The following is a 27,069-nucleotide window of genomic DNA, read 5'->3' as shown; positions in this document are numbered from 1 at the left end:
ATTGGTCATGACAATAGGAACAATTGACTTGGGTTACTTCTAACAGAGTGAGTGTAATTGATTTAGGCCTAAACTTTTAAAGGTATTTAGGCATTTAGTGCACACATCATTGCAACACTTAACTGATTCAGGAGCCTAAAGGTATGACTACATTACAAAATTAAGTCAACCTAAGTTACGTTAACATACAGTCACCGCAGTAATTAAATTGCTTTTGCATGTCCACACTACGCTCCTTGTGTCAGTGATGTATGTGCTCACCAGCAGCGCTTGCACTGATTTAACTGTCAGCGTGGTGCATTGCGGGAAGGCTTCTGAAATGCAGCAGCAGTCGACATAAGCAACGCAGTATCTACACTGACACTGCATCAACCTAACTATAATCGACCTAAGCACTACATTTCTCACGAAGGTAGAGTTATTAAATCGTTGTAGTGGGTGAATTACATAGAAAGGAGCTACATTTTACTGTGGACGCTTACAGAGCTAAGTTGATATACGCTGCCTTACGTCAACCTAACTCTGTAGTATCAACCAGGGCTCAGTCTCATTTTCAAAAAAGATTTAAACACTTGGAAGCCAAAAAGTGCTTAAATCCTCTCTGAAATTGAGATTTAGGCTCCTAAATCAGTTAGAAAAGCTACTAGAAACTTCCAGAAAGACTGTTGTGAATGCCGAGTAATTTTCTATGGGCCGATCAAGTCTAAAAACCAGAGTAACCCAAAAGGGCCTAAGCTCATCCCTCTCTCTGCTTTTGTTGGTTTTATTTTGTGTTCATTTTTTCCCTTTGCTTTTCTTTATTTTCTGATGCCAGTCATGAATGCCATGCCTATAGACTTGAAGTCAAGGAATTTCTCAGATTTTACCAATGAACTCTAGGTGATAGACTTGGTTTTGCCTGAACATTCTGATGGCAGTGCCACTGGTTCCTGTCACCAGGAAAGAGGGGGAAACTACATCTAGCTATGAGATTGTGCCTCTAATCCACCCTTTCCAATCAGAGAATTTACATGGACCAGACTCTGTATGCCTAAGGAAAGAGCCATAACCCCACCATGAAACTGTCTAAAATGACTATCCCCATCTACCACCAGACCAGAAAAGGAGCACTATTTTCTTATTTTTCCTTTCTCTTGTCTTCTTTTTGTTGGTCGGTGTGTGTTTATGCAAACTGATTTGACAAAACTTAAAAAGCCTGAATGCTCTATCTGAAACACAATTACCATTCCCTCATTAAGAAACAAAGCTGGTTTTGTAACTTGTAAATGTTTCCTGCACACTTAGATTAATTAAGTGGAAGGGTTAACGTGTAGTATGATTACTGAGAAGTTAGATCTCAGACCATTAAAAAGAATCCTAAGCTACAAGATAGCGGTGCGGTGCAAAAGAAACACCTAAGTAATCTTATAACAATGAAAACAGAAGCACATATTTGGCTAATAATTCATAGTGTTACAGGGAATCAATGTATAAGCATAAGTATGCATATGTAGGGAAAGACTATTTGGACAATTAGGATTTTGAAATTCTCTTCTCTGCATACCTCTGGAAAGGTGACTATAAAAACCACAAACCCCGTGAACAAAACATACTGTACCTGCGACAGGGATCATTTTAACAGAAACTGGTATTTCCCACTGTTCCTTGTAGTTTAGTCCATGATTATTCAACAAAGTAAATAATGACTGACTATTTAAAACTACTTGTGGACAATATTTTAAAGCAAGCTTTTCAGCATTTGGATCCAAACTAATGTCCTAAAACAAATTAATAAAAAAAAAGAAATGAACAATGACATTTTAAACATTAACAAGCAAAAACAAGTTAATTAAAATATCCAGTTTTTTTTAGATAACTGAATAAAAAATATTTGAAAACAAATATTCAAACACAACATTAACGTTCGAGTTCAGAATCAAAGAAACTAAGGCAAGACCCTAGAAGTGTTCTCTGCATCCTTTACATACATATTGTAGCACAAAAAATTACCAGGAAAAAAGGGAACAAAGAAAAGCAATAAACAGCTGCATGACACTTAAAACAAAACAACTCCCCCCACATCTCTCTCTCTCACACACACAGTTAGTACTTTGAGTCAGATAAATCACAAATACAAGCATATAACACAACACACTGAAGAGTCAATTTCAACTAATGGAGCATCACTCTTCTTGTTCATTAGAATATCATAGGATTCTCTTGTATCCTTGACATTTAGAAGATGTCATCACCTTATGGGCCCAGAAATAGCATTAGCAGTTCCAACACAAAAAAAAATTATGGTGAAGTTAAATATGCAGGCACACATCAGTGATCTGAGTAAATATTACCTTTCAAGAATGTTAAACACAAAATCCAAATATGATAAACACAAGAAATGCAGAATTAAGATTATGAAACTTGCCATGAATTATGCTCGTGCGTCTACACAAGCATGAGGATATTGTAATTGGAGGCATGGGGTGATGAGATGATGAGAGCTGGAATGATCAGAATTGGCAATGTGGGGAACTCAAGAGCAGTTTAGGACAGTACAAAAATGTGAGGAAGGAGGAACCACTAGCTATTTCTTCCTTTCTTTCAAGGTTCTTGCCAGTGAACTATATGTAGTTCACAGCAGCAGGACTACCCTTTGATGAACCATGGGACATGTTAATGGTTTCATCCTGACTTCTCTTGCAACTCAGACATTTCCAAGCCCCAACCCTCCAAAATCTCTGTGTCTCTTGAATGGTCAATGCATAACTTATGAACATAGCTCCTATATTAGTGTACAACAAGTTATGTAGAATACATATTTTTTTTAAAAAAAGCCACATCACATGGCATTTGTGATAGGAGACAACTGCTTCTTATCACTTTATGTAAGGATACTAGTAATAATTTAAGATATCTTTTCAGGAAATAATCTAGCATATAGCCTAATAAACTATTTAACTCAAACACGGAGTTCACATTCTGTGACAAATAAATTCCATTAGGAGAAAAAAAAATCCTTTGTAAACTAATTTTTTTGTATAATCAAACTCTTTTCATTACATATATATTGATATTTTAATTAAAAAAAAGATAATTTTTAAATGAATACAAAACTAGATCCTTAACCAGAGTACTTGTAAACAATAGCTCTATCTAAATTCATTAGAGGTTACAGATAGCTGGCATGTCACATTCTAAGGGCCTCATCCAACGTCTATTGAAGTGAACGGAATTTACTGCAGTGAGCATCGGATCAGGCTGTTAGTGCTATTTCAAACTTTAAAAATGGGAGGATGATTGTTGTAACAGAAATGCTACATTGATCATACACCACTACAAAGAATGATGTGAATTACATTATTACATACATTATAACAACAATAGTTACTCACATCATGCATAGCAGAAGCTCTCTGTTCTGGAGTTGCAACAGATGCTACAGTTTTATAATCTACGGATAGCTGTAGTTGCGTATGCATGGCAGGTGACAATATTTTAAGAAATCTTGCCTTTCCCTTGAATAAAATAAAGCAGCATCAGACATTTATTGGCATCAGTGTTGGCATTTTGATTGTTTATATAAATTCCCTCTAAAAATGTAAGATTCTCATATTTTAAAAATATTCATACAGAACGGTTACCTTCCAGTCTCCAAAATAATTTAGTTATTACCAAAGCAATGCAAGTTGTAACCTATAGTCCAAGCATGGAAGAATGATCTCAATCAATGTAGCATTACATACTGTAATGCATGTTTAATTCAGGTTATCAGAAAATAATATCTGAACTTAGAGAGAGAGGGAGATGTTACCAATGCAAGTAGTTTTTTCTCCAGCTTTAAGGTCAACTCTGTGCTAAATTTGCCTCCCATGATACTGGTGATTTCATGGAGAATGTAGAATTCAGGGTACTTCTTCACATGTCCAATACAAGCACGTAAAAATTGCTAAAGGGGGAAAAAAACAAAAAAGGATGTTACAAAGCCTATGTATCAATACCATAACAGTTTCATAAAAATTAGAATGCTGCTGCAAAAGTTACATCTGCCTGTATTTTCAGCTATGAGAAAGAATGCATATTTCATCCATTTCTGTGAATAGATTTGTTAAAAATATTTCTTTATTCTTCTTTAGAATTCAGTTTAACAGTTTGTGACAAGAGGAAAAAGGAAAAATTGAGGTTGGTAGAAGGCTGCTTGTTGTTTGTTTTAAAAGCACTGCCCCAAAAAAGAAGTGGGGAGGGATAGCTCAGTGGTTTGAGCATTGGCCTGCTAAACCCAGGGTTATGAGTTCAATCCTTGAGGGTGCCACTTAGGGATCTGGGGCAAAAATTGGGGGTTGGTCCTGCTTTGAGCAGGGGGTGGGACTAGATGACCTCCTGAGGTCCCTTCCAACCCTGATATTCGATGAACTTCTATGAACTCTATGAGGTGTGTAGGCGCTCATATAACACTGTGATGGAGGAAGAGATAGGAACCTAGAGAGACAAAGGGAATATCTTGTGGTTAACAGACAGGAATGGAAGTCACAAGATGTAGATTCTATTCTTGGATCTGGCACTGAGTCCCTGTGTGATCCTTGGCAAATCACTGAGTCCACATTTTTAAAAATTGGTCTTCAAAAATATCCACAAATTGTGGGCACAAACGCATTAAGGTCTTGGAAGCCTAAGTATTTGATTTTCCCAAAAATCAGGTACTGAAACTACTAAATAACCTTAACTGCACTTACCCATTTGCAGCTACAAAAACAGGAGTTTGTATAAGGACCACATTTTCAGGCTGGTCTTAGATTTCTGAGGCCTCAGTTTCTTCAACTGTAAAATGCGTGAGACTACATCATTAATCCCCTAATTTTTCCAGAGCTCTGAGTTCTTTATAAAGGTAGCAGAAAATAAGATGCTACCAGATAATGGGACATGATTCTCTGCATGGGGTGTGTGTGAAAAAGGCTTTGCGGTTGCTGAAAGTAGATAATTAAGCCATTATAATTATAAAAGGTGGAAACATGCCAAACTTGGAAAAATTACATTCTGAAGGAACTAGGAAGGGAATATGAAAGCTTTTGGCTAAGTTATACATTGGTTTTAAGACTGGAGGCAGTATTAAAAGAACTAATTTAGTTTTCCATATTTGGAAGGTATCAAGGGAGGATAGAGAAAAATTAAACATCTGCAGGCCTTGTTCCCAAGGGAAAAGATATTGGAAACAATGATAAAGAATTAAAACATCTATAAGTGTGAAAAGTATTAAAAGCAGAGCTCAGTATGGGTTTATTTAAGAAAGGATTGTCTAGATCAGTACTCTGAACAATCTAACTAAATTAATCAATTGCCAGAAGAGAAGAGAAGAAAGTATATTCTGTAATTTATCATAAAAGCATTTGGTACTTTACCACGTTATGTATTACTCTGATCCAGAAAGCTTGGAAGTATTATAGAACCAAGACTACTGGTACGGATGAAATGTTGTTTTAGGGAAATGAAACCAGTCTTGATAAGAAAAAACAGTATGGGGTGGACAAACGTATTCAGATATAATTTGTATTGTGGTAGCACCTACATGCTCCAGTTCTGTACCAGGGCCTCAGAATGCGAGGCATTGTACAAACACAAAACAAAGAAGTATAGGATACAAATGTGCTTAATGGGTTTTTATTTTTGGTTGTTTTTTTTTTTGCTGTTGTTTTTCCACTGCATAAAATACCATAAGTTTATCATTTTGAAAGTGGCTAAAAGTTCCTATGATCTTGTTTTGGGGGTTCTGCAGAGGATGAGGAAGGAATAAACAAAATCAGGGAAACAGATTACGGTGCTCTTCCTATCTCCCACACTTTCCCCCCCAAATTTTAAAAGCCTTTAAAAAAAATAAATCTGTGTCTTTTTTTTCTTCTTCAAGAAGCCAGCTAAGTCATCTGTGACCGTTGTTTTTGAGATCCATAGGTAACGTTTGTTGTTCTGCTGTACTGGAATCAGCACAGAGAGGGAAAAGCTCTCAGAAAACTTTTGGAGTTTTATGTAGAACGCAAATAAATACCTATTACTACTAATACATTAAGTCTATGGAGCTGTAATGATCACTGTTAATACAGTATATGAAGGCATAAGGAGTACTTAAAAATAAGATTTTTATTCAGATACCAATCTGTAAATACATGTTTCGGCCAATCAGTTTGCATTGAACTAGTTAAGTCTTTCTCTCAGCAAATAAGCAACTTTCTTTGGAGGCTCAGCCTTCTAGTTGGACTCTGAAACACCCTTAATAATTCCTTTTTCATGGTATCTATTTTATGTAGGCTTCAGGTGAAGGATGCAAGGGTAAAGAGGAAGGGAATGTCCCCTGTGGAAACACATTCATTTGCATGTGAACCCTGGACGCGGAAACAAATTACACTAATTTCACATCACGTACTCATGGACTTTAGTAATTCATTACTTGCACCAACTAAAAATTATTCCATTCTCTGTCCACAATTGCTGCTTCAAAGATGACTGGAGTCAAGTAATTTTGTTAAATATAAATCACAGTCTAGAGGACATGGAGGAATGACGCCACATTTTGTGACCAGATGTAGGGTCCTCTGTTTAAAAAAAAAAAAATGGACACAAACTGCAACAATAGACAATATATAACAAGGGTAGAGAACAAATTAAGGCTAATCTCAATTTTAAACAAATCTATGTTTTTATTCCTTATTGTTTCTTTTCTGAAACAACACTAAAGCTATAATGTAGAACAGGATTCTAATAATTGTGTCTACCCAAACTATTTCTCAACTACAGAACAAATCTGTCTTCTGTACGAGAAACTGCAAAGCAAGAAAATGTTAAGGTGAAATAAGGTCAGCCTTATTACCAAATTTAGCTGAAGTAACTACTCACTAAGAAATATTGTAATTATTATGATGTGTGGACTGAGACAGTGCTCTGTGCTATAAGACAGAAAGTAACACATTTTACATCTGGAAGAGTTTACCATTCTAACACAATAATAGACTATTTCACGTCAAGGTAAGTCACTACTAGAAATATACACAATTATCAAAATGTTTTATTTTATTAGTACTTTCTCCACTTCATCTCTAACAAATAAAAAAACTTCTAATTAAAATTTATATTTGCCAACTTCATATTCAGGGTCCCCCACATGTCTGCTCCCATTGCAAATTAGTACAGGAATAAGGCAGAAATTCAGATCTTGCCATTCATATTCTTATGATGCTCTTATTTTTTCCATTCACTATTTAACAGTTTTAAAGGAATATGTACCACTGTAACAGAAAATATTTGGGACCTAACAGAGAGCTGCCTTCACCCTACTTCACTATGACATATGACATCAGATCGATAACACTGCCTTCACTTTTCTATGATAGTGATTTCGAGTGAGTCCAAGGAGGTATAGCAAAGTCTTATCTCATACTGAGGGAATTCTGTGCCAAAAATTAAAATTATATGCACATTTTAAAATTCTGCAAATTTTAATTGTCAATAAATAAATGTGGCTCCAGCCTGGCAGTGGGGAGCACTGGCCACTGGCTGCATTAAGGTGGGAGATCACCCTGAAGCTCCCACCTGCCGCAGTACAGGGACTCGGCAGTGAGGCTGCACCTGACCCTGACACGGTGCAAGGGCTGGGCTTGCCCCAGAAACAACCTGGGGCCTTGCCCCACTGTGCGAGGCACACCAGGTATGGCTTGGCAGGCTCAGCCCAACAGGATCCAAGTATGGAGGGGCTTAGTGTGGGGGGGATCCAGGTGTGGAGTGAGAGGTTTCTGTGGTGGGGCAATCTGGGTGCGGGAGGCTCAGTGGGAGATCTGAATACACAGGGGCTCGTTGGGGGGTTCCGGGTGCAGGGGCAATGGGTTTCTGCTGGTGGTTGGGGCTCAGCATGGGGGTCTGGGTTGGGGAAGATGGGGTTTGGGAGGGGGGAGGTTTAGTGGAGGCAGTCCAGTGCTGGGGGGTGGGGCTTGATGGGGTTGGGGTCTAGGTGCAGCTGGCTGGGGCTCAGTGGGATGGGGATTGGGTGTGGGGGGCTTGTCAGAGGGGTCCAGGTGCAGGGAGGTAGGGCTTGTCAAGGTGATGGTTCGATGGGCCTACCTAACGGGGGAGCCCCAGCTGCTGCCGAAGGGACACTGCATGCTTCACTGATGACAAACTACATTTCTTTATTTATATTCAATTACCTCAGTTTACTGAATTTATACTCTGCACATCTGCTCATCCCTGGCTAGTATGTTATTTCCCCCCCAATATTTTCATCTATTTATTCAATGAATGAATGCACAAACATTTCTGTTACCTCAGTATAAAGCAGTGCATCCTCAGAGATGGTATCATAATCCTGAACGCAACTCTTGGCTGCATTTTGTGCAAACTTCAAAAATTCTGCAATTTCACTGTTCAGAAATTCTTTCATTTGCTGAAACAAGAAAGAAGACAAAAAAAGAGAGTCAAATTTTGAAGATAGCAAGAAAAAACAAAAAATAACCCCCCCCATAACTTAACTGTAATTGTAAAGGTAAACCCTTATTGCATAATTACAAAGCATCCAGTAGGTTATTTAAATCACACAAGAAGTGACATGTCTAGAAAGGCAATGCAGGTATCTTGGTGAAGAACTGAAGACATTATGGCCCAGATCTCACTAGATATTCTACACTGCTAGATCTTGGTACACCTCCACTGAAGTCAATACAAAAGAATATTACAGAATGGGAGCCTATTTCCTTAAGAAAAGAAGCTTCCTTCCTGCAACAAATATTAGTTTAACCAAGGAGCATGATGCACAGGCATTGTCAGAGCAAGTTGACACGAGCCCTGTCTACATTAGCACTTACAATGCTACTAACAATAGCACACTAGCCCTATTGCTGAAAAAAATGGGTACTAATTTTTCTAGTGTAGATATATCCATTGTCACAACATAAGAGAATGGAATTGCCATAAATAAAGAACCATAAGACCATCAATGTAACGGAGCAACAGCCCCAGCCAATCAATCAGTTAATGCCACTTACAGGACTCATATCTAATGATGCACCCAGGGCTTTGGAGCTGTGCTCCGGCTCTGCTCCAGCTCCAGCAAAAACCTGCAGCTCCATTGCTCCGGAGCTGCTCCGCGCTCCAGCTCCGGGCTCCGCTCCAAAGCTCTGGATGCATCCAGCCAGCATGGGAAAGAAATACAGTAGCTCATTGTCTAGAACATTTTTGCTCAGAATAACTAAAAGAGTGAATATTTGTGCATTTCTACTCCAGTGAGTACTACTTGCTATAGCAAGTACTGAAGGTCAACATGAAGGTTTCCAATGGTGTTAATGAGTTAGTCTTGTATTACGAGATGCAACCTAAGATATAATCAGCATATAGAATCATAGAAATGTGGGCTTGGAAGGAACCTTGAGAGGCAGGATCAAGTACACCTAGACCACTGCAGCAGTGTCTCTAACCTGAAAAACCCCCAATGATGGGAATTCCACAACCTCCCACAGAAGTGCTTACCTATCTTTATGGTTAGAATGTTTTTTTCTGATATCAAATCTAAATATCCCTTGCTACAGACTAAACCCATAATTTCTTGTCCTACCAGTGGACATGGAGAACAATTGATCACCATCCTCTTTATAACAGTCCTTAACATATTTGAAGACCTACCAGGTCTGGAGCCAGGCTGGAGCTCCTTTGTGTCCTCCCCCCAGACCTCTGCCAGCATTGCTCTGCCCGAGGTCCTGCAGCTCTCTCAGCCAGACAGACAGAGCATCCACTCTCCTCCAGCTCTAACAGGGAACTGATCTTGCTCTGGCCCTGCAGCTCTTCTTATACTAGCCTGCTGGGCCCTGATTGGCTGCTTCCCACACAGCTGCTGTAGACAGCTTGAGGGACCTCTCTACTATCCTTTTCTGGGGCGGGATGTGGCAGGGCCTCCACCACCCGCCACAGAAGGACAGAGCCATCATGATGCATCTAACTTCTAATACAGTTAAAACATTTGTCCATGACATTATGAAATTCTACATGTGTGTCCTCCACTTACTACTTATTTTATGGTCAATTCATCACTTTCATTTCTCCAATAACTACCATCATAGCAACTGACTTAAGGACAGGAAAGCCAGGAGGCATCAAGGCAACTATTCAACTATGTTTTTAGAGTAACATGACATCAACTATCCTAAAAAAGCCTCAGTAAAACAACAATGTACATTTTTAGTTATCTTTAAAAAAAAATCAAATTTCATTGTTGGGGAGATAAAACATGTCGGAAATTGGAAATGTTTAAGGACTTACAATTATTACAATCACATTTTTATCAAATGACTTTTAGAAAATTTCCCTTGGATTATTACAGCAAGGAATATTAGGAGAAAAACAATTTTAACACTTACCAAATACTGGGAATATTCTCTTTGATATGTTGCAATAAATTGGTAGGATGCAGGGTTTTTTGAAAACTTAGTCATTAGATATAAATATGTTTTCTGCTCCTTCTCAGTTAGACTAGAGACATAAGGATACGGGATTCTGGGCTCTGGAAAAGGATTATCATCAGCTGTGGGTTTAACTTCCTCCTCAGCTGGAGCTGCAGCCTGTGTGTTAAATGTTTTTGCATCTTCTACAGAGTTTATTGATGCCTCTACATTTTCTTCTTTATGTCTGAAAGAAAAGTAATAAGTGAAACAATTTACACTTTTCACATGAAGACTTGTATTTGAGAAAACTGATGCTGACAGTCATGGAAGACCTTAAGATTTCCAATCATTGGACAAAATACATCATGATTAAGGCTAAGTTTTATTCACAGGTACTTTTACTAAAAGTCAAGGACAGGTCCCAGGCAGTAAACAAAAACTCATGGCCCCTGACCTGTCCATGACTGTTACTAAAAATACCTGTGAATAAAACTTGCGGGGGGATGGTGCCCGGGGGCCCTGCGGGTGCTGGGGGAAGGCAGCCTGGCTGCGTGCAGGGGGAAGAGGGGTACGGGCAGTGGCTTGCAGCCTGGGATCCCTGCTGGTGCTGGTGGGGCTGGCAGGCTCCCTACCCGGCTCTGCACCACCCCCAGCAGCAGAGTTTGGGTGTGGGAGGGCACGGAGGGTTGGGGCATGGGACGGCACGGAGGGTTGGGGCATGGGACGGGCTCTGGACAGCGCTTACCTGGGGGGCTCTGGGAACCACGGCCAATGGGAGCTGTGGGAGTGGTGCCTGCAGGTGGAGCTGCCTTGCCACACCTCTGCTTAGCAGCTGAGCATGGGGGATGTCGCCACTTCTGGGGAGACCCCCAGGTAAGTACCACCCAGAGCCCGCCTCACCCCGTCCCACGCCCCAACCTCCTGCCCCCTCCCACACCCAAACATTGTTGCTGGGGTGGGGGGTGTGCGGTGGCCCGGGACTGACCTAGCAGCGACCAGCGTACCTGGCGCAGAGGCTGCCTGAGCTTCCCCTGGGCCAGGCACACTGGCCGCTGCAGAAGACATGGAGGTCCAAGAATCCTGACTTCCATAACCTCCATGACAAACTTGCAATCTTAATCATAATTAATAGAACAATGGTGTTATAACACCATTCCCCCATCTATATTTAGACACATCTAAATTTAGTCATATCCTAGGACTGATGAGAGTTTCACCACTGACTTCAAAAGAAGAAAAATGTGGTAATTATTTGTACTGGATCAACTCCACTTTTCCAGGAGACATCACATATAATAACTTGTTACACTGGATAGCTAGATGAGAGAGCCAATCACAAAACACAGGTCCTCTTTGTTCTGGAAATGTCTTCACTATGGATGAGGCCTCATTTCCTCATCTACTGTCTGCTACTTATGTGTACAATGTTGTAGCCACGTTGGTCCCAGGTATTACAGACACAAAATGGGTAAGGTAATATCATTTATTGGACCAACTGCTGTTACTCAGAGAGACAAGCTCTCTAGCTTAGGTCATGTCTATACTACAAAATTATGTTGAATTAACTTACATCAGCACACAGCCACCACAGCTACTAAACTCTTGTGTTTTTGTAAGCTTAACTCCTTGTGTTGACAGTACAGTTGATAGAAATGCTCTTGGCGAGGATGCACACGGCCATTGTTGGGCATTGTGGGACAACTCCTGAAAGCCAGTAACAGTCGATGTAAGCAACTCAGCGTCTACACTGACACTGCACCAACCTCATTACATCGACTGACTCTACAGGCTTGTCTATGCTGGCAAGTTTTGTCGCCAAAAATTTCCACACCTGCGAGAGACTTTTGTCTTTTCCCCTCCCTTTATTGTCAACAAACAGCCAGTGTACATACAACGCCTCCCCCCGCCCCCAATTTTATTGGCCTCCAGAAAGTGTCCGACAATTCCCATGCTGCCGCTCTGGTCAGCGGTTTGAACTCCGCGGCCCTGCAGCCGCCAACCCACCCCTCCCCCTTGCAAGCCCCGAGAATTTTAAATATAATTTCCTCCTTGGTGGCTTCCCAGGTAAGCATGGCTTGCCATTCCACCAACCGCACTCCTGCTTGGACCACTGCTAAGCTGTTGGATCTGATCGGTATATGGGGAAAGGAGTCTGTTCAGTCGCAACTACAAATGACCCACAGAAATCGGGACACATATGGGCAAATTTCTTGAGGCTTTTCTCGAAAAGGGCTATGATCAGGACATGCAGCAGTGCAGAGTGAAGATAAAGGAGCTGAGGCAGGTGTACCATAAGGCGCGGGAGGCGAACCATTGCTCCGGTGGTGCACCTAAGACCTGCTGCTTCTATAAGGAGCTGAATGCTATCCTCAGTGGTGACCTCATCTCCATCGCCGATAGCCCCGTGGATACTGCGGAGGCAGCAGAAAGAGGAGGTAACCTGAACGCTGAAATTCTGGATGAAGAAGTGGAGCTAGAAGAGGATGTGGAGCTCCCAGCGGGGTCGCCCAGTGGGGCAGGCAGCCAGGAACTTTTCTCCACTCCAGAAGTGCTCTACGGGGAGCAGGAAGCAGATGAGACGCCAGGTAAGTTGCTATGGTTTGTGTAGGGAATCAAAAAGTGGGAGGCAGGTAATGTTTTGTGTGAGCTGGACATTGCCATGTGTAGCTAATCTGCATGGCCAAGCAGGGTGTCGATGGACATCGAGACCTGCAGGGAATCCTTCAGAGAGAGGCTCTGGAAAGTTTCCAAGTGGTACTTGTTAATCCTCTGCCACAGATTCCCAGGGATTGCAGCCTTGTTAGTTCCTCCATTGTAGGAAACTGTACCATGCCATTTAGCAATCACTGGAGCTGGAACCAAAGCGGCACATAGCTGAGCTGCATATAGACCCGGGTGAAAGCCGCAAGCATACATTAGTTGTGCCCTGGTTTCCCTGCTCACCCACATCAGTGAGGTGTCAGCAAGCAGGTTGGCTGCCTGTGAAAAAGTGAGAGATAATTTTAGAATGAGTTCCCTGAAAAGCTGCCATGCAAGCAGTGACTGTTTTGTCCGTACGCACAACCGCCTTCCCCCCACTCCCAACACTCACCATGATTGGGGTGCTCACAGAGCTGTGTGCCTGCCTAGAGTCAGTGAGAAAGTGATTGCTAGTATTCGCAAAAGGCCGCACCCCCCTCTATGCCCACACATTCCTTTTCACTTCACAGCATTCCTGAGTTTCCCCATCACTCCATCCGCTTGCAGAATGATAGCTGGAGCTACACACAGTTGTGAGGTTTTACCCTTTTTACCAGTAAATAAAGGTACAGAGTTTTTACTCTGTGTTCTACAAAAGCATATAGCAATCAATTCACTCTTGGGAACAGGCTTCTAAAGCATTTTGTTGCATGAATCTTGGGCCCCAAAATTGTATGTGGATGCACCAGGGAAGCAACTCCAAAGCAGACGTGTTAGTCCCCCTCATTGTCAAAGTGGTCCCTCAAAGCCTCTCTGATGTTAATAGCAGCCCTCTGGGCTCCTCTGACAGCCCTATCATCTGGCTGTTCAAACTGTGCAGCCAAGCACTCTGCCTCAGTGCTCCACATCTGAGCAAACATTTCACCCTTAGATTCACACAGATTATGCAAAGTGCAGCACGAGGCTATGACCATGGGAATATTATCCTCGGTAAGGTCTAGCTTGCCATTGAGACACCACCAGCAAGCTTTCAAACGGCCAAAGGCACATTCAACTACCATGCGGCATCTGCTCAGCCTGTTGTTAAAACACTCCTTGCACCACACTCCATTTCTGTCTTCCCACAACATCTGGTGACAGATGGTATCACCAGGCACTGTGGGATACATACTGTTGACAATGGTGCCCTGAATGTGGACATGATCTGTCGACAGGGAGCAAATGTAAACTCACTTTGGCGACTTTGCTTTTGTCGATTTTTTTATGTCAATGTTAGTCTCATCGACAAAACCTGCCAGTATTGACAAGCCCTACTTTGCTTCGGGAAGTGGTGTTATGTCGACGCAGAGAGGCACTTATGTCAGCGGGACCCAAATTTAAGTGAAGACACTTCCACAGCTAGGTTGATGCAAGGCAGCTTACATTGCCCTTACCATGGAGTAGTGTAGACCAGGCCTTACACAGAGCTCTTCTTCAGGTTTGGGAAACATACTCGCAGTGTCACAGCTAAATACACAGCGGCATAGATTCTTTACCATAAGTAATTAACAAATTTCAAAGGACCATTCCAAGTGAAGTGGCCCATTAAAATCTCTCTAGTCATAGGAGGGAAAAAAAAGCTGAAAGGATAGGGGATTAGTAGGTTATAGATTGTTGTTATAAGCCTTAAATCCTGTGTCTCTATTCACTCCATGATTATTAGTGTCTAGAAACATTATGAATTTAAGCCCCCAGGTTTGTCTTTTAAGGTGTTGTGCAGGCTGCCTTTGAGGATGCAAACTGACAGATCAGCTATAGAGCGATCACTTTGTGAAAAGCATTCACCCACAGGTAATATGATGTTTTTGTCTTTTATCATTTTTCTGCATGAGTTCATTTGAGAGTGTGGTGATTGTCTTGTTTCACCCACATAACTGTTATTGGAACACTTAGTGCACTGAATGAAGTACAGCACATATTATAGGCATAGACCCATGGATATTGAAAGGTATGTTGTGAGGGGTGCTGATTATCTAGAGTAGTAATACTCAGACCAAGGCTCAGGAGCTGCAAGTAGCTCTTTAATTTGTCTCCTGTGGCTCTTTGCAGGAGATGATATTAAAACACTGTGATTTAATTAACAGCCAATCTAAGTTATTAACCAGTCAGGATACTTTTATTACATTATTAACCAATTGTAGAATACTTTGTCAGTCATTTTGCTGTGACAATTATAGATATAACGGTGAATGAAACAATGAATTCACACTACTGTGGCTCTTTTGGGTAATATTGACCGCTAATTTGGCTCCTGAACCACAGAGGTCGGAGTACCATTGGTCTACATTTTGCATCTGTTGTTCTGGCAGGTTCGGACACCACTTTGAGTCTGTTACTTATGTTTGTTAAACTGCGTGTCAACAACTTATAATCAACTAGGCCTCACTTACTCCTGAACCAAAGTTATGATAGCAAATGAGAAGTACTCGACACTAAGCCTCTTTTAAAATGGAAGACATATGGCTTTAACAGCAGGGAAGTCCAGATTTCAGAGAAGATTTTTCCCAATAATGAAGCACACTATTCAGAGCTCCATTTATAATACTAAACAGTACTGGAATCAGTTGTTAAAGCAAGATAACACTGGCTGGACACGACAAGGAGGAGAGGCATGGAGGAGGAAATGGTCCTAGCAACAAGAAGCAAGGTATGTAATAAGATTGGTTCTTAAAACAACTTCAGTATAAGAAGGCTTACTGAGCCCTTATATATTTACAATAAATATGCTTAAAAACGAGCATATTTAGGTTAACAAAATGAACATTAACTGCTGATCTTGGAAAAAACATATTTTAGAGATTTGATTTCAGCACTAAAAAATGTCACAAGAGCTATTCATACCTAACAGTATCACGTCTGCAACTCTTAATAATACTTCACAGCTGTCTCACTGAATATAAGAATATGTCCATCCTTGTGGCACAAACTGGCAAATATAATTAAGCTGCAGCAGCGACAAGATGCTGACTCAGATTTGCCAGTGTAGGAATGTCAAAAAATTCTAGCAGTTTAAATTGGCTATATTCAGCACAGTATTAAATGGCAACACATCAAGATTATTTCACTGTGCAATGCTGTCAAAATCTTCATCAGGGTGCATACCAAAATAATCCAACAGGGCCTTTCCATTCATATTTGCAGTTTTACTTTATTTGAGCTGACGGTTTAAAAATTTGCCCTTCATTTTATGCAGTCCACCCTCTTCTTAGCTACAGCTTCCATGGAGAGGGAACAGAAGCGTGGCATCTCAGTTAAATATTATCAGGGGTCCCTATATAGAGATTCACAAATTCCTGGAGTATTTGGAAAAGAACAGAATATTTCCCATTTGGAATGAGTTATTTCTCCAAAGTCCAAACTCCCCTGATCACAGCAATTCAGTAAGTCTCATCTCTGCCTCATCCTCTAATACCTCTCCACACACCCCTTCCTCCACCCCACAGCACCAAAATTGTCTTGGTAGTCATTTTAATAAAATTAAAAATTGAATTTAAGCAAAAAAGAAATTAGGGAACCGCCTGTCTCAAAAGAGCTAACTGCATACAGAGTACCGTATACAGTCATTCATTAGCCCGTTCATTTATAAGCTGACCCCCCAAGATGGATAGGTAAAAATGGGAACAAAATGATATGACCTTCTCATAAGCCGACCGTGTATTTCAGGGGTTGGCAAACTTTGGCTCCCGGCCCATAAGAGTAAGCTGCTAGCGGGCCTGGACATTTTGTTTATCTGGAGCGTTCACAGGCACGGAGCCCCTCAACTCCCAGTGGCCGTGGTTCACCATTCCCAAACAATGGGAACTGCGGGAAGTGGCGGCCAGCACGTCCCTTGGCCTGCGCCGCTTCCTGCAGCTCCCATTGGCTGGAAACGGCAAACCGTAGCTGAGGGGCTCCATGCCTGTGGACACTCCAGGTAAACAGAATGTCCCAACCTGCCAGCAGCTTACCCTGACAGGCTGGGAGCCAAAGTTTGCTGACCCCTGCTATATTTAAAAAGCTGGCATCACAAGAAACACTCAAAAGTTTTGCTAGAATTATTTTAATGTAATCTAACGAAAAACCTGCTGTTATAATAACTGAAAAAATATGTATTCACCTTCAAAATTACAGTCAGTCAATGTTTTAAACATCCATTTACTGATTTTAAAGTTTCATATTGTTCTAAGGTACTTATTCAAAAAGTCTTAAGATCCTTCAAAGTCCTAATCAGTCTCCGATTCACCAAACAGTTCATTAAACTCGGCTTCAGTCACAGTTGTACCTGCATTGTCATCGTAGATGTTGGCAGTGTCATCTTCAGGCTCCGATTCCTTCTCATCATCAGTCTCTGTTGTGTCATCATCAAATATGGCATCGTCTTCTGACCCGTCGAGCGCATTGCTGATACAGCATTTCCGAAATGATTTTTCTATCATTTCCGAGGGAAAGGACTCCCACACGTACTTGACCCACTAGGTGACCAGATTGATTTCGGGCTTCATAAGATTCCCGCCTTTTGTCAACTTCTCCATGCCTTAGCACATCCATTCAGACCACATTTTGCGTAGCCTGTCTTTAAAGGGTTTGTTCAGGCAGACATCAAGCAGTTGTAGGACAGAAGTTAAGCCTCCAGGTATTACAGCCAAAGTAGTTTTCATTTTTTTGGCCACATTTTTCACCTCATCCATCTTGTGTGCCCTGAACATGCCCCAAACGAGCACTGCAGGTTTCTTGAAAAGTGCTCGTGGTCTCTTATTCCACACTTTTCCCAGCCATTCAATAGTCCCTCTTTCATTCATCCATCCATCCCTTTACATGTGCACGTACGATGATACCAGCAGGAAATTTCATGTTTTTAGGCAAGGTTTTTCTTTTAAAAATAACAATAGGAGGGAGCTTTGACCCATTGGCCAAACACGATAAAACCACCATAAAATGGATTTTTTCATCACCAGTGGTTGTAATTAAAACTGTATTTTCACCAACACCAGTTACTGTTCTGTTGATTGGGAGATCGAACGTCATCGGTGTTTCGTCCATATTTCGTATTTGTGACAGCTCAAATGCATATTCCTTTTGATGTTTTATAATAAACTTTTGGAAAGATTTGATTTTTTTCTTCCAAAGCTCTTGGCAGCTTTTGGCTATATATGTTTGCTGACAAAGACAGAGACTGTAACGGTTCAAGAAGCGAGTACACCAACCTGCTGATGCGACAGACATTGACGGCTTTACTGACTAGTATTTGGCATCTTTCGACATTTGCAGAGCACACAGACGAATTCCAGTTCTAGTGATGACATACGCATTTTGTCGACATTCTAACAACCCAATCAGTGAGACCTTTCTCCAGCTCAGGAAATGAAGCACATCTCATTGGACATTTTTTCTTGCTTCTTTGCATGTCTTTTAGTGATGTTTTATTTTTTCGCCATTCTCGTACTTGTGTCTCATTGATACAAGAATTCACGAGCAGCGGAGCAATTATTGTTTGCTTCTGCATATTCAACAACTTTATTCATATTCAAGTTTGAACGCTGTGTGATAAGCAGACCGTTTTCTTTTGATTTCACCATTGTTCATTTTATATACAAGCATGGAAATCTTAGAAAATAATAATTTAGTTATACATTTTACAGGACTTTATATAGAAACGTCACCTGCTTTATCACTGCCAAATTATTATTGTTCTTTGTTTATTTCAAAGCAGCCCTGTAGATTGGCATGTCTGTGGCGATAACAGGCTATTTAAATTTTATTACCGATTCCATCGATTCTGTGCGTTATATTTTCAGATTGACTCGAGATTTACGAGGTCCATTGGTAGAAATGCACGAAGAGATCAAATTACACAGCAGTGGACTGACACCAGTGCCATAGTACTATCGTTCATTGAATTTTTCAGATTGTCTTGTAAGGCGTAGCATTTTCATTTTAGCATTCATTTCAAGCCAAGCTAGTCCACTAAATGAAGCCTTTGCAACTTTAAAAGGCTGCAGCATTGATATCAATAAATTATTTTACCATCAATATAAGTAAGCACTATAAAAATAATTATAATATAGTCCTGTAGTAGAACAACACTAGGAAAAGCAAACAGCTAGTACTAGGAAAATTGAACTTTAGGGAAGCACGTGTTTTTAAGTGCTTTGTTTACATGGACATGAACTGAGAAAAATTGTATAGTCGATATCCATATGTTTTATTTATATTAATACTTCTTTTATCTCAATTATAACATAACAAATATACAATTTAAGTAAAAATAAAATGTTAGCAATTTTTTAAAGAAGAGAATCCAGAATTGACGTTCCATCGTCAGTGATCTACAACAGGGGTCGGCAAACTTTGGCTCCGGCCTGTCAGGGTAAGCCACTGGCGGGTCAGGACATTTTGTTTACCTGGACTGTCCGCGGGCACGGAGCCCCTCAACTCTCCGTGGCGCAGCTTGCCGTTCCCAGCCAATGGGAGCTGCAGCAAGCGGCGCGGGCCAAGGGACTTGCTGGCCGCCACTTCCCGCAGCTCCCATTGGCTGGGAATGCCTAACCACAGCCACTGGGAGCTGAGGGGCTCCATGCCTGCGAATGCTCCAGGTAAACAAAACCAAAATGTATTAGATATTCAATTCAATAACTCAATAAAGCTTAAAATCATCCAATTTTGGTGTAGACGAGTTGATAATATGACCCCCGCTCTTTGATGCTTCACTTTTTTACCAAAAAAAATCAGTTTATGAACGAGTATATACAGTATTTCACTGGCGGTCAGTGCCAAATTTCATCCAGGTCTTGGGAAATGCAAGTACTTTCCACAGGATGGTTCTATTTGCCTATGTGACAGGTAGCATCAGTCCAAGTCCTACTGGGCAGAGTCACAGCACAATGTAGTGACAGGTCAATGACTGACTAGGACTACTGTACTCCACAAAAGCCACTGTAGGAAGGGAAACCCGAACTCAGGTCTTGACATATACATGTAAATGAAGGAACTGATTTTCAAATGGTTGGTTTACTATCTATTGAGCGGAAATATTTAAACTATACATATTCCTGTAATTATTTGGTTTCTGAAACAGATTCAGTTATTTTAAAAAATACATTACTTATCCTATAAAAAACAAACAAAAAAAACCAGTGTCAGAAGACAGAGAAATGGATTAAAAAACAAAGTGTATACTCGGTTTACTGAAAAGAGGGCAGATTGCTTGTCACATTGCCTTAAAGTACTGAACACCTCTCAAAACACTGACTTCAAATTTGTATTCTGTTCATTTAGAATCCAGTGCTCTGACATATAGCAAGAAAACTCCCATAAGCCTTACAAATGCTAGTCCTACTTTCAACAAGTGTTAGCAAAACAACAAGAAGAAACAAAAGTTGTGGCATTAACAGCACGTGTGCCAATATCGTTGCTGCTTTTTATTGCAACCCTTTTCCTTGCTAAATGTAGTTTGTTTAGCTTAGTTGCTCTTTGCTCTCTTCCTTGCCTATAAAGCGCCTAGATACTGCTGAATCTATGTAAATAGGCATAAGAACGGCCATACTGGGTCAGATCTAAGGTCCATTTTGCCCAGTATCCTGTCTTCCGACAGTGGCCAATGCCAGGTGCCCCAAAGGGAATGAACTGAACAGGTAATCATTGACTGATCCATCCCCTGTCGTCCATTCCCACTTCTGGCAAACAGAGGCTAGGGACACCACCCCTGCCCATCCTGGCTAATAGGCATTGATGGACCTATTCTCCATGAATTTATCTAGTTCTTTTTTGAACCCTGTTATAAGTTTATGGAGGGGATGGTATGATGGAATCACCTAATTCTGGCAATTAATTGATCTTTGACTATTAGCGGTAGATATGCCCAATGGCCTGTGATGAGATGTTAGATGGGGTGGGATCTGAGTTACTACAGAGAATTCTTTCCAGGGTATCTGGGTGGTGAGTCTTGCCCACATGCTCAGGGTTTAGCTGATCGCCATATTTGGGGTTGGGAAGGAATTTTCCTCCAGGGCAGATTGGCAGAGGCCTTGGGGTTTTTTTGCCTTCCTCTGCAGCATGGGGCACGGGTCACTTGGTGCAGGATTCTCTGCACCTTGAAGTCTTAAAACAATGATTTGAGGACTTCAGTAGCTCAGACATAGGTTAGCAGTTTGTTACAGGAGTGGGTGGGTGAGATTCTGTGGCCTGCGTTGTGTAGGAGGTCAGACTAGATGATCATAATGGTCCCTTCTGACCTTAAATTCTATGATTCTATAGTCTTGGCCTTCACAACATCCTCTGGCAAAATACTTCCTGTTTGTTTTACACCTGCTGCCTATTAATTTCATTTGGTGACCACTAGTTCTTGTGTTATGAGACCGAATAAATAACACTTCCTTATTTACTTTCTCCACACCAGTCATGATTTTATAGACCTCTATCATATCCTCCCCCAGTCATCTCTTTTGCAAGCTGAAAAGTCCCCGATTTATTAATCTCTCCTCATACAGCAGCCGTTCCATACCCCTAATAATTTTTGTTGCCCTTTTCTAAGTCCAAAATAACTTTTTTGAGATGGGGCGACCACATCCGCATGCAGTGTTCAAGATGTGGGTGTACCATGGATTTATATAGAGGCAATAGGATATTTTCTGTCTTATTATCTATCCCTTTCTTAACGATTCTCAACATTCTGTTCGCTTTTTTGACTGCCGCTGCACATTGAGTGGATGATTTCAGAGAACTATCCACAATGACTCCAAGATCTCTTCCTTAAATGGTAACAGCTAATTTAGGCTCCCATCATTTTATATGTATAGTTGGGATTATGTTTCCCAATGTGCATTACTTTACATTTCATCTGCCATTTTGTTGCCCAGTCACCCAGTTTTGAGAGATCCTTTTGTAGCTCTTCGCAGTCTGCTTCAGACTTAACTATCTTGAGTAGTTTTGTATCATCTGCAAATTTTACCACCACACTGTTTACCCCTTGTCATAAATATAAAGGGAAGGGTAAACCCCTTTGAAATCCCTCCTGGCCAGGGGAAAGCTCCTCTCACCTGTAAAGGGTTAAGAAGCTAAAGGTAACCTCGCTGGCACCTGACCAAAATGACCAATGAGGAGACAAGATACTTTCAAAAGCTGGGAGGAGGGAGAGAAACAAAGGGTCTGTGTCAGTCTGTATGCTGTGCTTGGCCAGGGATAGACCAGGAATGGAGTCTTAGAACTTTTAGTAAGTAATCTAGCTAGGTATGCGTTAGATTATGATTTCTTTAAATGGCTGAGAAAAGAATTGTGCTGAATAGAATAACTATTTCTGTCTGTGTATCTTTTTTGTAACTTAAGGTTTTGCCTAGAGGGGTTCTCTATGTTTTTTAATCTAATTACCCTGTAAGATATCTACCATCCTGATTTTACAGGGGGGATTTCTTTATTTCTATTTACTTCTATTTTCTATTAAAAGTTTTCTTGTAAAAAACTGAATGCTTTTTCATTGTTCTCAGATCCAAGGGTTTGGGTCTGTGGTCACCTATGCAAATTGGTGAGGCTTTTTATCCAACATTTCCCAGGAAAGGGGGGGTGCAAGTGTTGGGAGGATTGTTCATTGTTCTTAAGATCCAAGGGTCTGGGTCTGTAGTCACCTAGGCAAATTGGTGAGGCTTTTTACCAAACCTTGTCCAGGAAGTGGGGTGCAGGGTTTTGGGAAGTATTTTGGGGGGAAAGACGCGTCCAAACAGCTCTTCCCCAGTAACCAGTATTAGTTTGGTGGTGGTAGCGGCCATTCCAAGGACCACGGGTGGAATACTTTGTACCTTGGGGAAGTTTTGACCTAAGCTGGTAAAGATAAGCTTAGGAGGTTTTTCATGCAGGTCCCCACATCTGTACCCTAGAGTTCAGAGTGGGGGAGGAACCTTGACATGGTGGCATAGTGGTGGGATTAACCTGAAATCATTTTGAGATCCAGTTGAGATTTTTTGAACTAGAAATACAGATTTTAAAAAGGAATTTTTTTTTCCTGTGGCTTTGAAGCAGCTTTGAAACTGAAAGCATCTTGGGTTTTCCCTGCTTTGTGGCCAAGCAGAGACAAAAGGGGATTATCTTGTGAATTGCAGGTTTTCTTTGCCTGGAGGCAGGGTACTTAACTCCTGCAGGGAAATTCACAGTCTTCCAACCCAGAGGTTTTTTTTTTTTTCTTTTCTTCCTAAAAGTAAATAGGGGGTGTGTGTTCTACCCATTTGCTTTTTCTTTGGGCTGGGTAAGCAGGTTTCCAAGTAGTTTGGAGGTTTTTTGCTTTAAGTTGGGCCCAGAACAGAGACAAGGGAATTGTCTTTTTCTGTAGGCTGACAATCACTATCAGAGAATAGGTATTCTATTCCAGCACAGCAAAATTTTACAGCCAAGTTTTGTTTGTTTATTTCTAAACCTCGGGTGTAAAGTTAGTTAAAAACAGAGAGGTTAGAATGACCAAATCCTCAGCTCGACTACAGCTGGAATTAGCCAAATTTCAGGCTGAGGAAAGACAAAGGGAACATGAAAGACAGATAGAACTCATGCGGCTGAAGAAGGAACAAGAAAGGGAGGCAGAACAACACCAAGCGGCTGCTCACAGGAGAGCTATGGAAGCGAGGGACAAAGAACTGGAGGAGAAGGAAAAAGAGAGGAAGTATGTGGAGGAGATGGAGAAGATAAAGGCTCAGCAGAATATCCCAACAAACCCTAGTAATCCTTCTCCAAGTACCACTTCCCATCCCAGAAAGTTCCCCACCTACAAGGCAGGCGATGATACTGAGGCCTTCCTAGAAAACTTCGAAAGGGCCTGCCTTGGATACAACCTCTCTACTGACCAGTACATGGTAGAGCTGAGGCCGCAGCTCAGTGGACCCTTAGCTGAGGTGGCAGCTGAAATGCCTAAAGAACACATGAACAAGTATGAACTGTTTAAATCCAAGGCGAGAGTCAGAATGGGGATAACACCCGAGCAGTCTCGTCGGAGGTTCAGAGCCCTAAGGTGGAAACCAGACATGTCATTTACCCGACATGCCTACCACATTGTGAAACATTGGGATGCCTGGATATCAGGAGCAAGTGTTGAATCTCCAGTAAATTTGCCCTTCCTAATGCAAATGGAACAGTTCTTAGAGGGTGTTCCTGAGGAAATAGAAAGATACATCCTAGATGGGAAACCCAAAACTGTAATCGAGGCAGGAGAGATTGGAGCCAGATGGGTGGAGGTGGCAGAGAAGAAGAAAACTGGTCGCAGTTGGAGCGGAGACCAGAAGGGACCACCCCAGACCACACCCTATTACCGGGGGCCGCCCAAGGCCCCACCTACCTCCCAAAGAACCCTCCAGACCCCTTATCGTCCTGCCACCCCGTTCTCCAGCAACCCTCCTCGCCCCAGTGACCCGTCAGCTGGACGATGTTTTAAATGTAACGAGCTGGGGCATGTAAAGGCCAACTGCCCCAAGAACCCCAACAGATTACAGTTCATTGCACCGGAATCACACCAGAGGTCCACAGGCCCAGATACTTCCCAGATACCCTTAGAGCGGAGGGAAACTGTGAGTGTGGGCGGGAAGAAGGTCACCGCGTGGAGGGACACCGGAGCACAAGTGTCAGCTATCCATGCTTCCTTAGTGGACCCCAATTTAATCAACCCAGAGATCCAAGTGACGATTCAACCCTTCAAGTCCAACTCTTTCAATTTGCCTACAGCCAAGTTGCCTGTCCAGTACAAGGGCTGGTCAGGAATGTGGACTTTTGCAGTCTATGATGATTATCCCATCCCCATGCTGTTGGGGGAAGACTTGGCCAATCATGTGAAGCAGGCCAAGAGGGTGGGAACGGTCACCCGCAGCCAGGCTAAACAAGCCGTGAGGCCTAGCTCTGTTCCGGAAACTGCTATCAGGACCCAGTCAGAGGTGATGGACCTGGACCTTAGGCCAATGTCTGCAACAGCAGTAGTGGATCCAGTCCCAGAGACCCAGACGGAACCAGTCCCAGAACCGGAACCAGCCGAACAACCAACACCAGACCCTGTGTCAGCACTGAATCCAGTACTTGCAACCTCAACACCAGAGGGCCCCACTGAACCTGAACTGGCAGCAGCCGATAACCCTACACAAGAGGCTCAGCCGGAGCCTGAATCCCAACATAGTGCACCAGCGGAGAGCGGTTCACAGTCAACAGAAACAGCTCCATCCCCTATATTGCTTCCAGAGGGACCAAGCCTAGGTCCACAATCCAATGAGGGACTGATGTCTCCAGCATCAAGGGAACAGTTCCAGACCGAACAGGAAGCAGATGAAAGCCTCCAGAGAGCTTGGACAGCGGCACGGAGCAACCCACCGCCTCTCAGCTCTTCTAATCGATCCAGGTTTGTTGTAGAAAGAGGACTTTTATACAAGGAAACTCTTTCTGGTGGACACCAGGAAGACTGGCATCCTCAGAGACAGTTGGTAGTTCCAACTAAATACCGGGCCAAGCTCTTGAGCTTAGCCCACGATCACCCTAGTGGCCATGCTGGGGTGAACAGGACCAAAGACCGTTTGGGGGGGTCATTCCACTGGGAGGGAATGGGCAAGGATGTTTCTACCTATGTCCAGTCTTGTGAGGTGTGCCAAAGAGTGGGAAAACCCCAAGACCAGGTCAAAGCCCCTCTACAACCACTCCCCATCATTGAAGTTCCATTTCAGCGAGTAGCTGTGGATATTCTGGGTCCTTTTCCGAAAAAGACAGCCAGAGGAAAGCAGTACATACTGACTTTCATGGATTTTGCCACCCGATGGCCGGAAGCAGTAGCTCTAAGCAACACCAGGGCTAAAAGTGTATGCCAGGCACTAGCAGACATTTTTGCCAGGGTAGGTTGGCCCTCCGACATCCTCACAGATGCAGGGACTAATTTCCTGGCAGGAACTATGAAAAACCTTTGGGAAGCTCATGGGGTAAATCACTTGGTTGCCACTCCTTACCACCATCAAACAAATGGCATGGTGGAGAAGTTTAATGGAACTTTGGGGGCCATGATACGTAAATTCGTAAATGAGCACTCCAATGATTGGGACCTAGTGTTGCAGCAGTTGCTCTTTGCCTACAGAGCTGTACCACATCCCAGTTTAGGGTTTTCCCCATTTGAACTTGTATATGGCCGTGAGGTTAAGGGGCCATTGCAGTTGGTGAAGCAGCAATGGGAGGGATTTACACCTTCTCCAGGAACTAACATTCTGGACTTTGTAACCAACCTACAAAACACCCTCCGAACCTCTTTAGCCCTTGCTAAAGAAAACTTACAGGATGCTCAAAAAGAGCAAAAAGCCTGGTATGATAAACATGCCAGAGAGCGTTCCTTCAAAGTAGGAGACCAGGTCATGGTCTTAAGGGCGCTCCAGGCCCATAAAATGGAAGCATCGTGGGAAGGGCCATTCACGGTCCAGGAGCGCCTGGGAGCTGTTAATTATCTCATAGCATTCCCCACCTCCAACCGAAAGCCTAAGGTGTACCATATTAATTCTCTAAAGCCCTTTTATTCCAGAGAATTAAAGGTTTGTCAGTTTACAGCCCAGGGAGAAGATGATGCTGAGTGGCCTGAAGGTGTCTACTACGAAGGGAAATGTGCTGGTGGTGTGGAAGAGGTGAACCTCTCCATGACCCTTGGGCGTATGCAGCGACAGCAGATCCAGGAGCTGTGCACTAGCTACGCGCCAACGTTCTCAGCCACCCCAGGACTGACTGAACGGGCATACCACTCCATTGACACAGGTAATGCTCACCCAATTAGGGTCCAACCTTACCGGGTGTCTCCTCAAGCTAAAACTGCTATAGAACGGGAGATCCAGGATATGTTACAGATGGGTGTAATCCGCCCCTCTGAAAGTGCATGGGCATCTCCAGTGGTTCTAGTTCCCAAACCAGATGGGGAAATACGTTTTTGCGTGGACTACCGTAAGCTAAATGCTGTAACTCGCCCAGACAACTATCCAATGCCACGCACAGATGAACTGTTAGAGAAACT

General features: G+C 42.3%; 1 protein-coding gene across 4 annotated transcripts in view; it reads right to left on the bottom strand.

Moving 5' to 3' along the window:
- Positions 1–27,069, bottom strand: part of ICE2 (interactor of little elongation complex ELL subunit 2) — a 68,940-nt gene that overhangs the window by 35,787 nt on the left and 6,084 nt on the right. For all 4 annotated transcript variants that reach the window (XR_013347252.1, XR_013347253.1, XM_077827623.1 and 1 more), the window contains exons 3-7: positions 10,362–10,629; positions 8,279–8,398; positions 3,791–3,925; positions 3,372–3,494; positions 1,598–1,757 (exon numbers count right to left, since the gene is read on the bottom strand). Coding sequence is in view for 2 of the 4 variants with exons in the window: in XM_077827623.1 (XP_077683749.1) it covers positions 1,598–1,757; positions 3,372–3,494; positions 3,791–3,925; positions 8,279–8,398; positions 10,362–10,629 (806 nt within the window). In the remaining 2 variants the exon portion in view is untranslated. The remainder of the gene's footprint in view (positions 1–1,597; positions 1,758–3,371; positions 3,495–3,790; positions 3,926–8,278; positions 8,399–10,361; positions 10,630–27,069) is intronic.

This window comes from Eretmochelys imbricata, chromosome 10, assembly GCF_965152235.1.
Source record: "Eretmochelys imbricata isolate rEreImb1 chromosome 10, rEreImb1.hap1, whole genome shotgun sequence".
Classification (NCBI taxonomy): Eukaryota; Metazoa; Chordata; order Testudines; family Cheloniidae; genus Eretmochelys; species Eretmochelys imbricata.
This window is presented reverse-complemented; position numbering and strand designations above follow the sequence as displayed.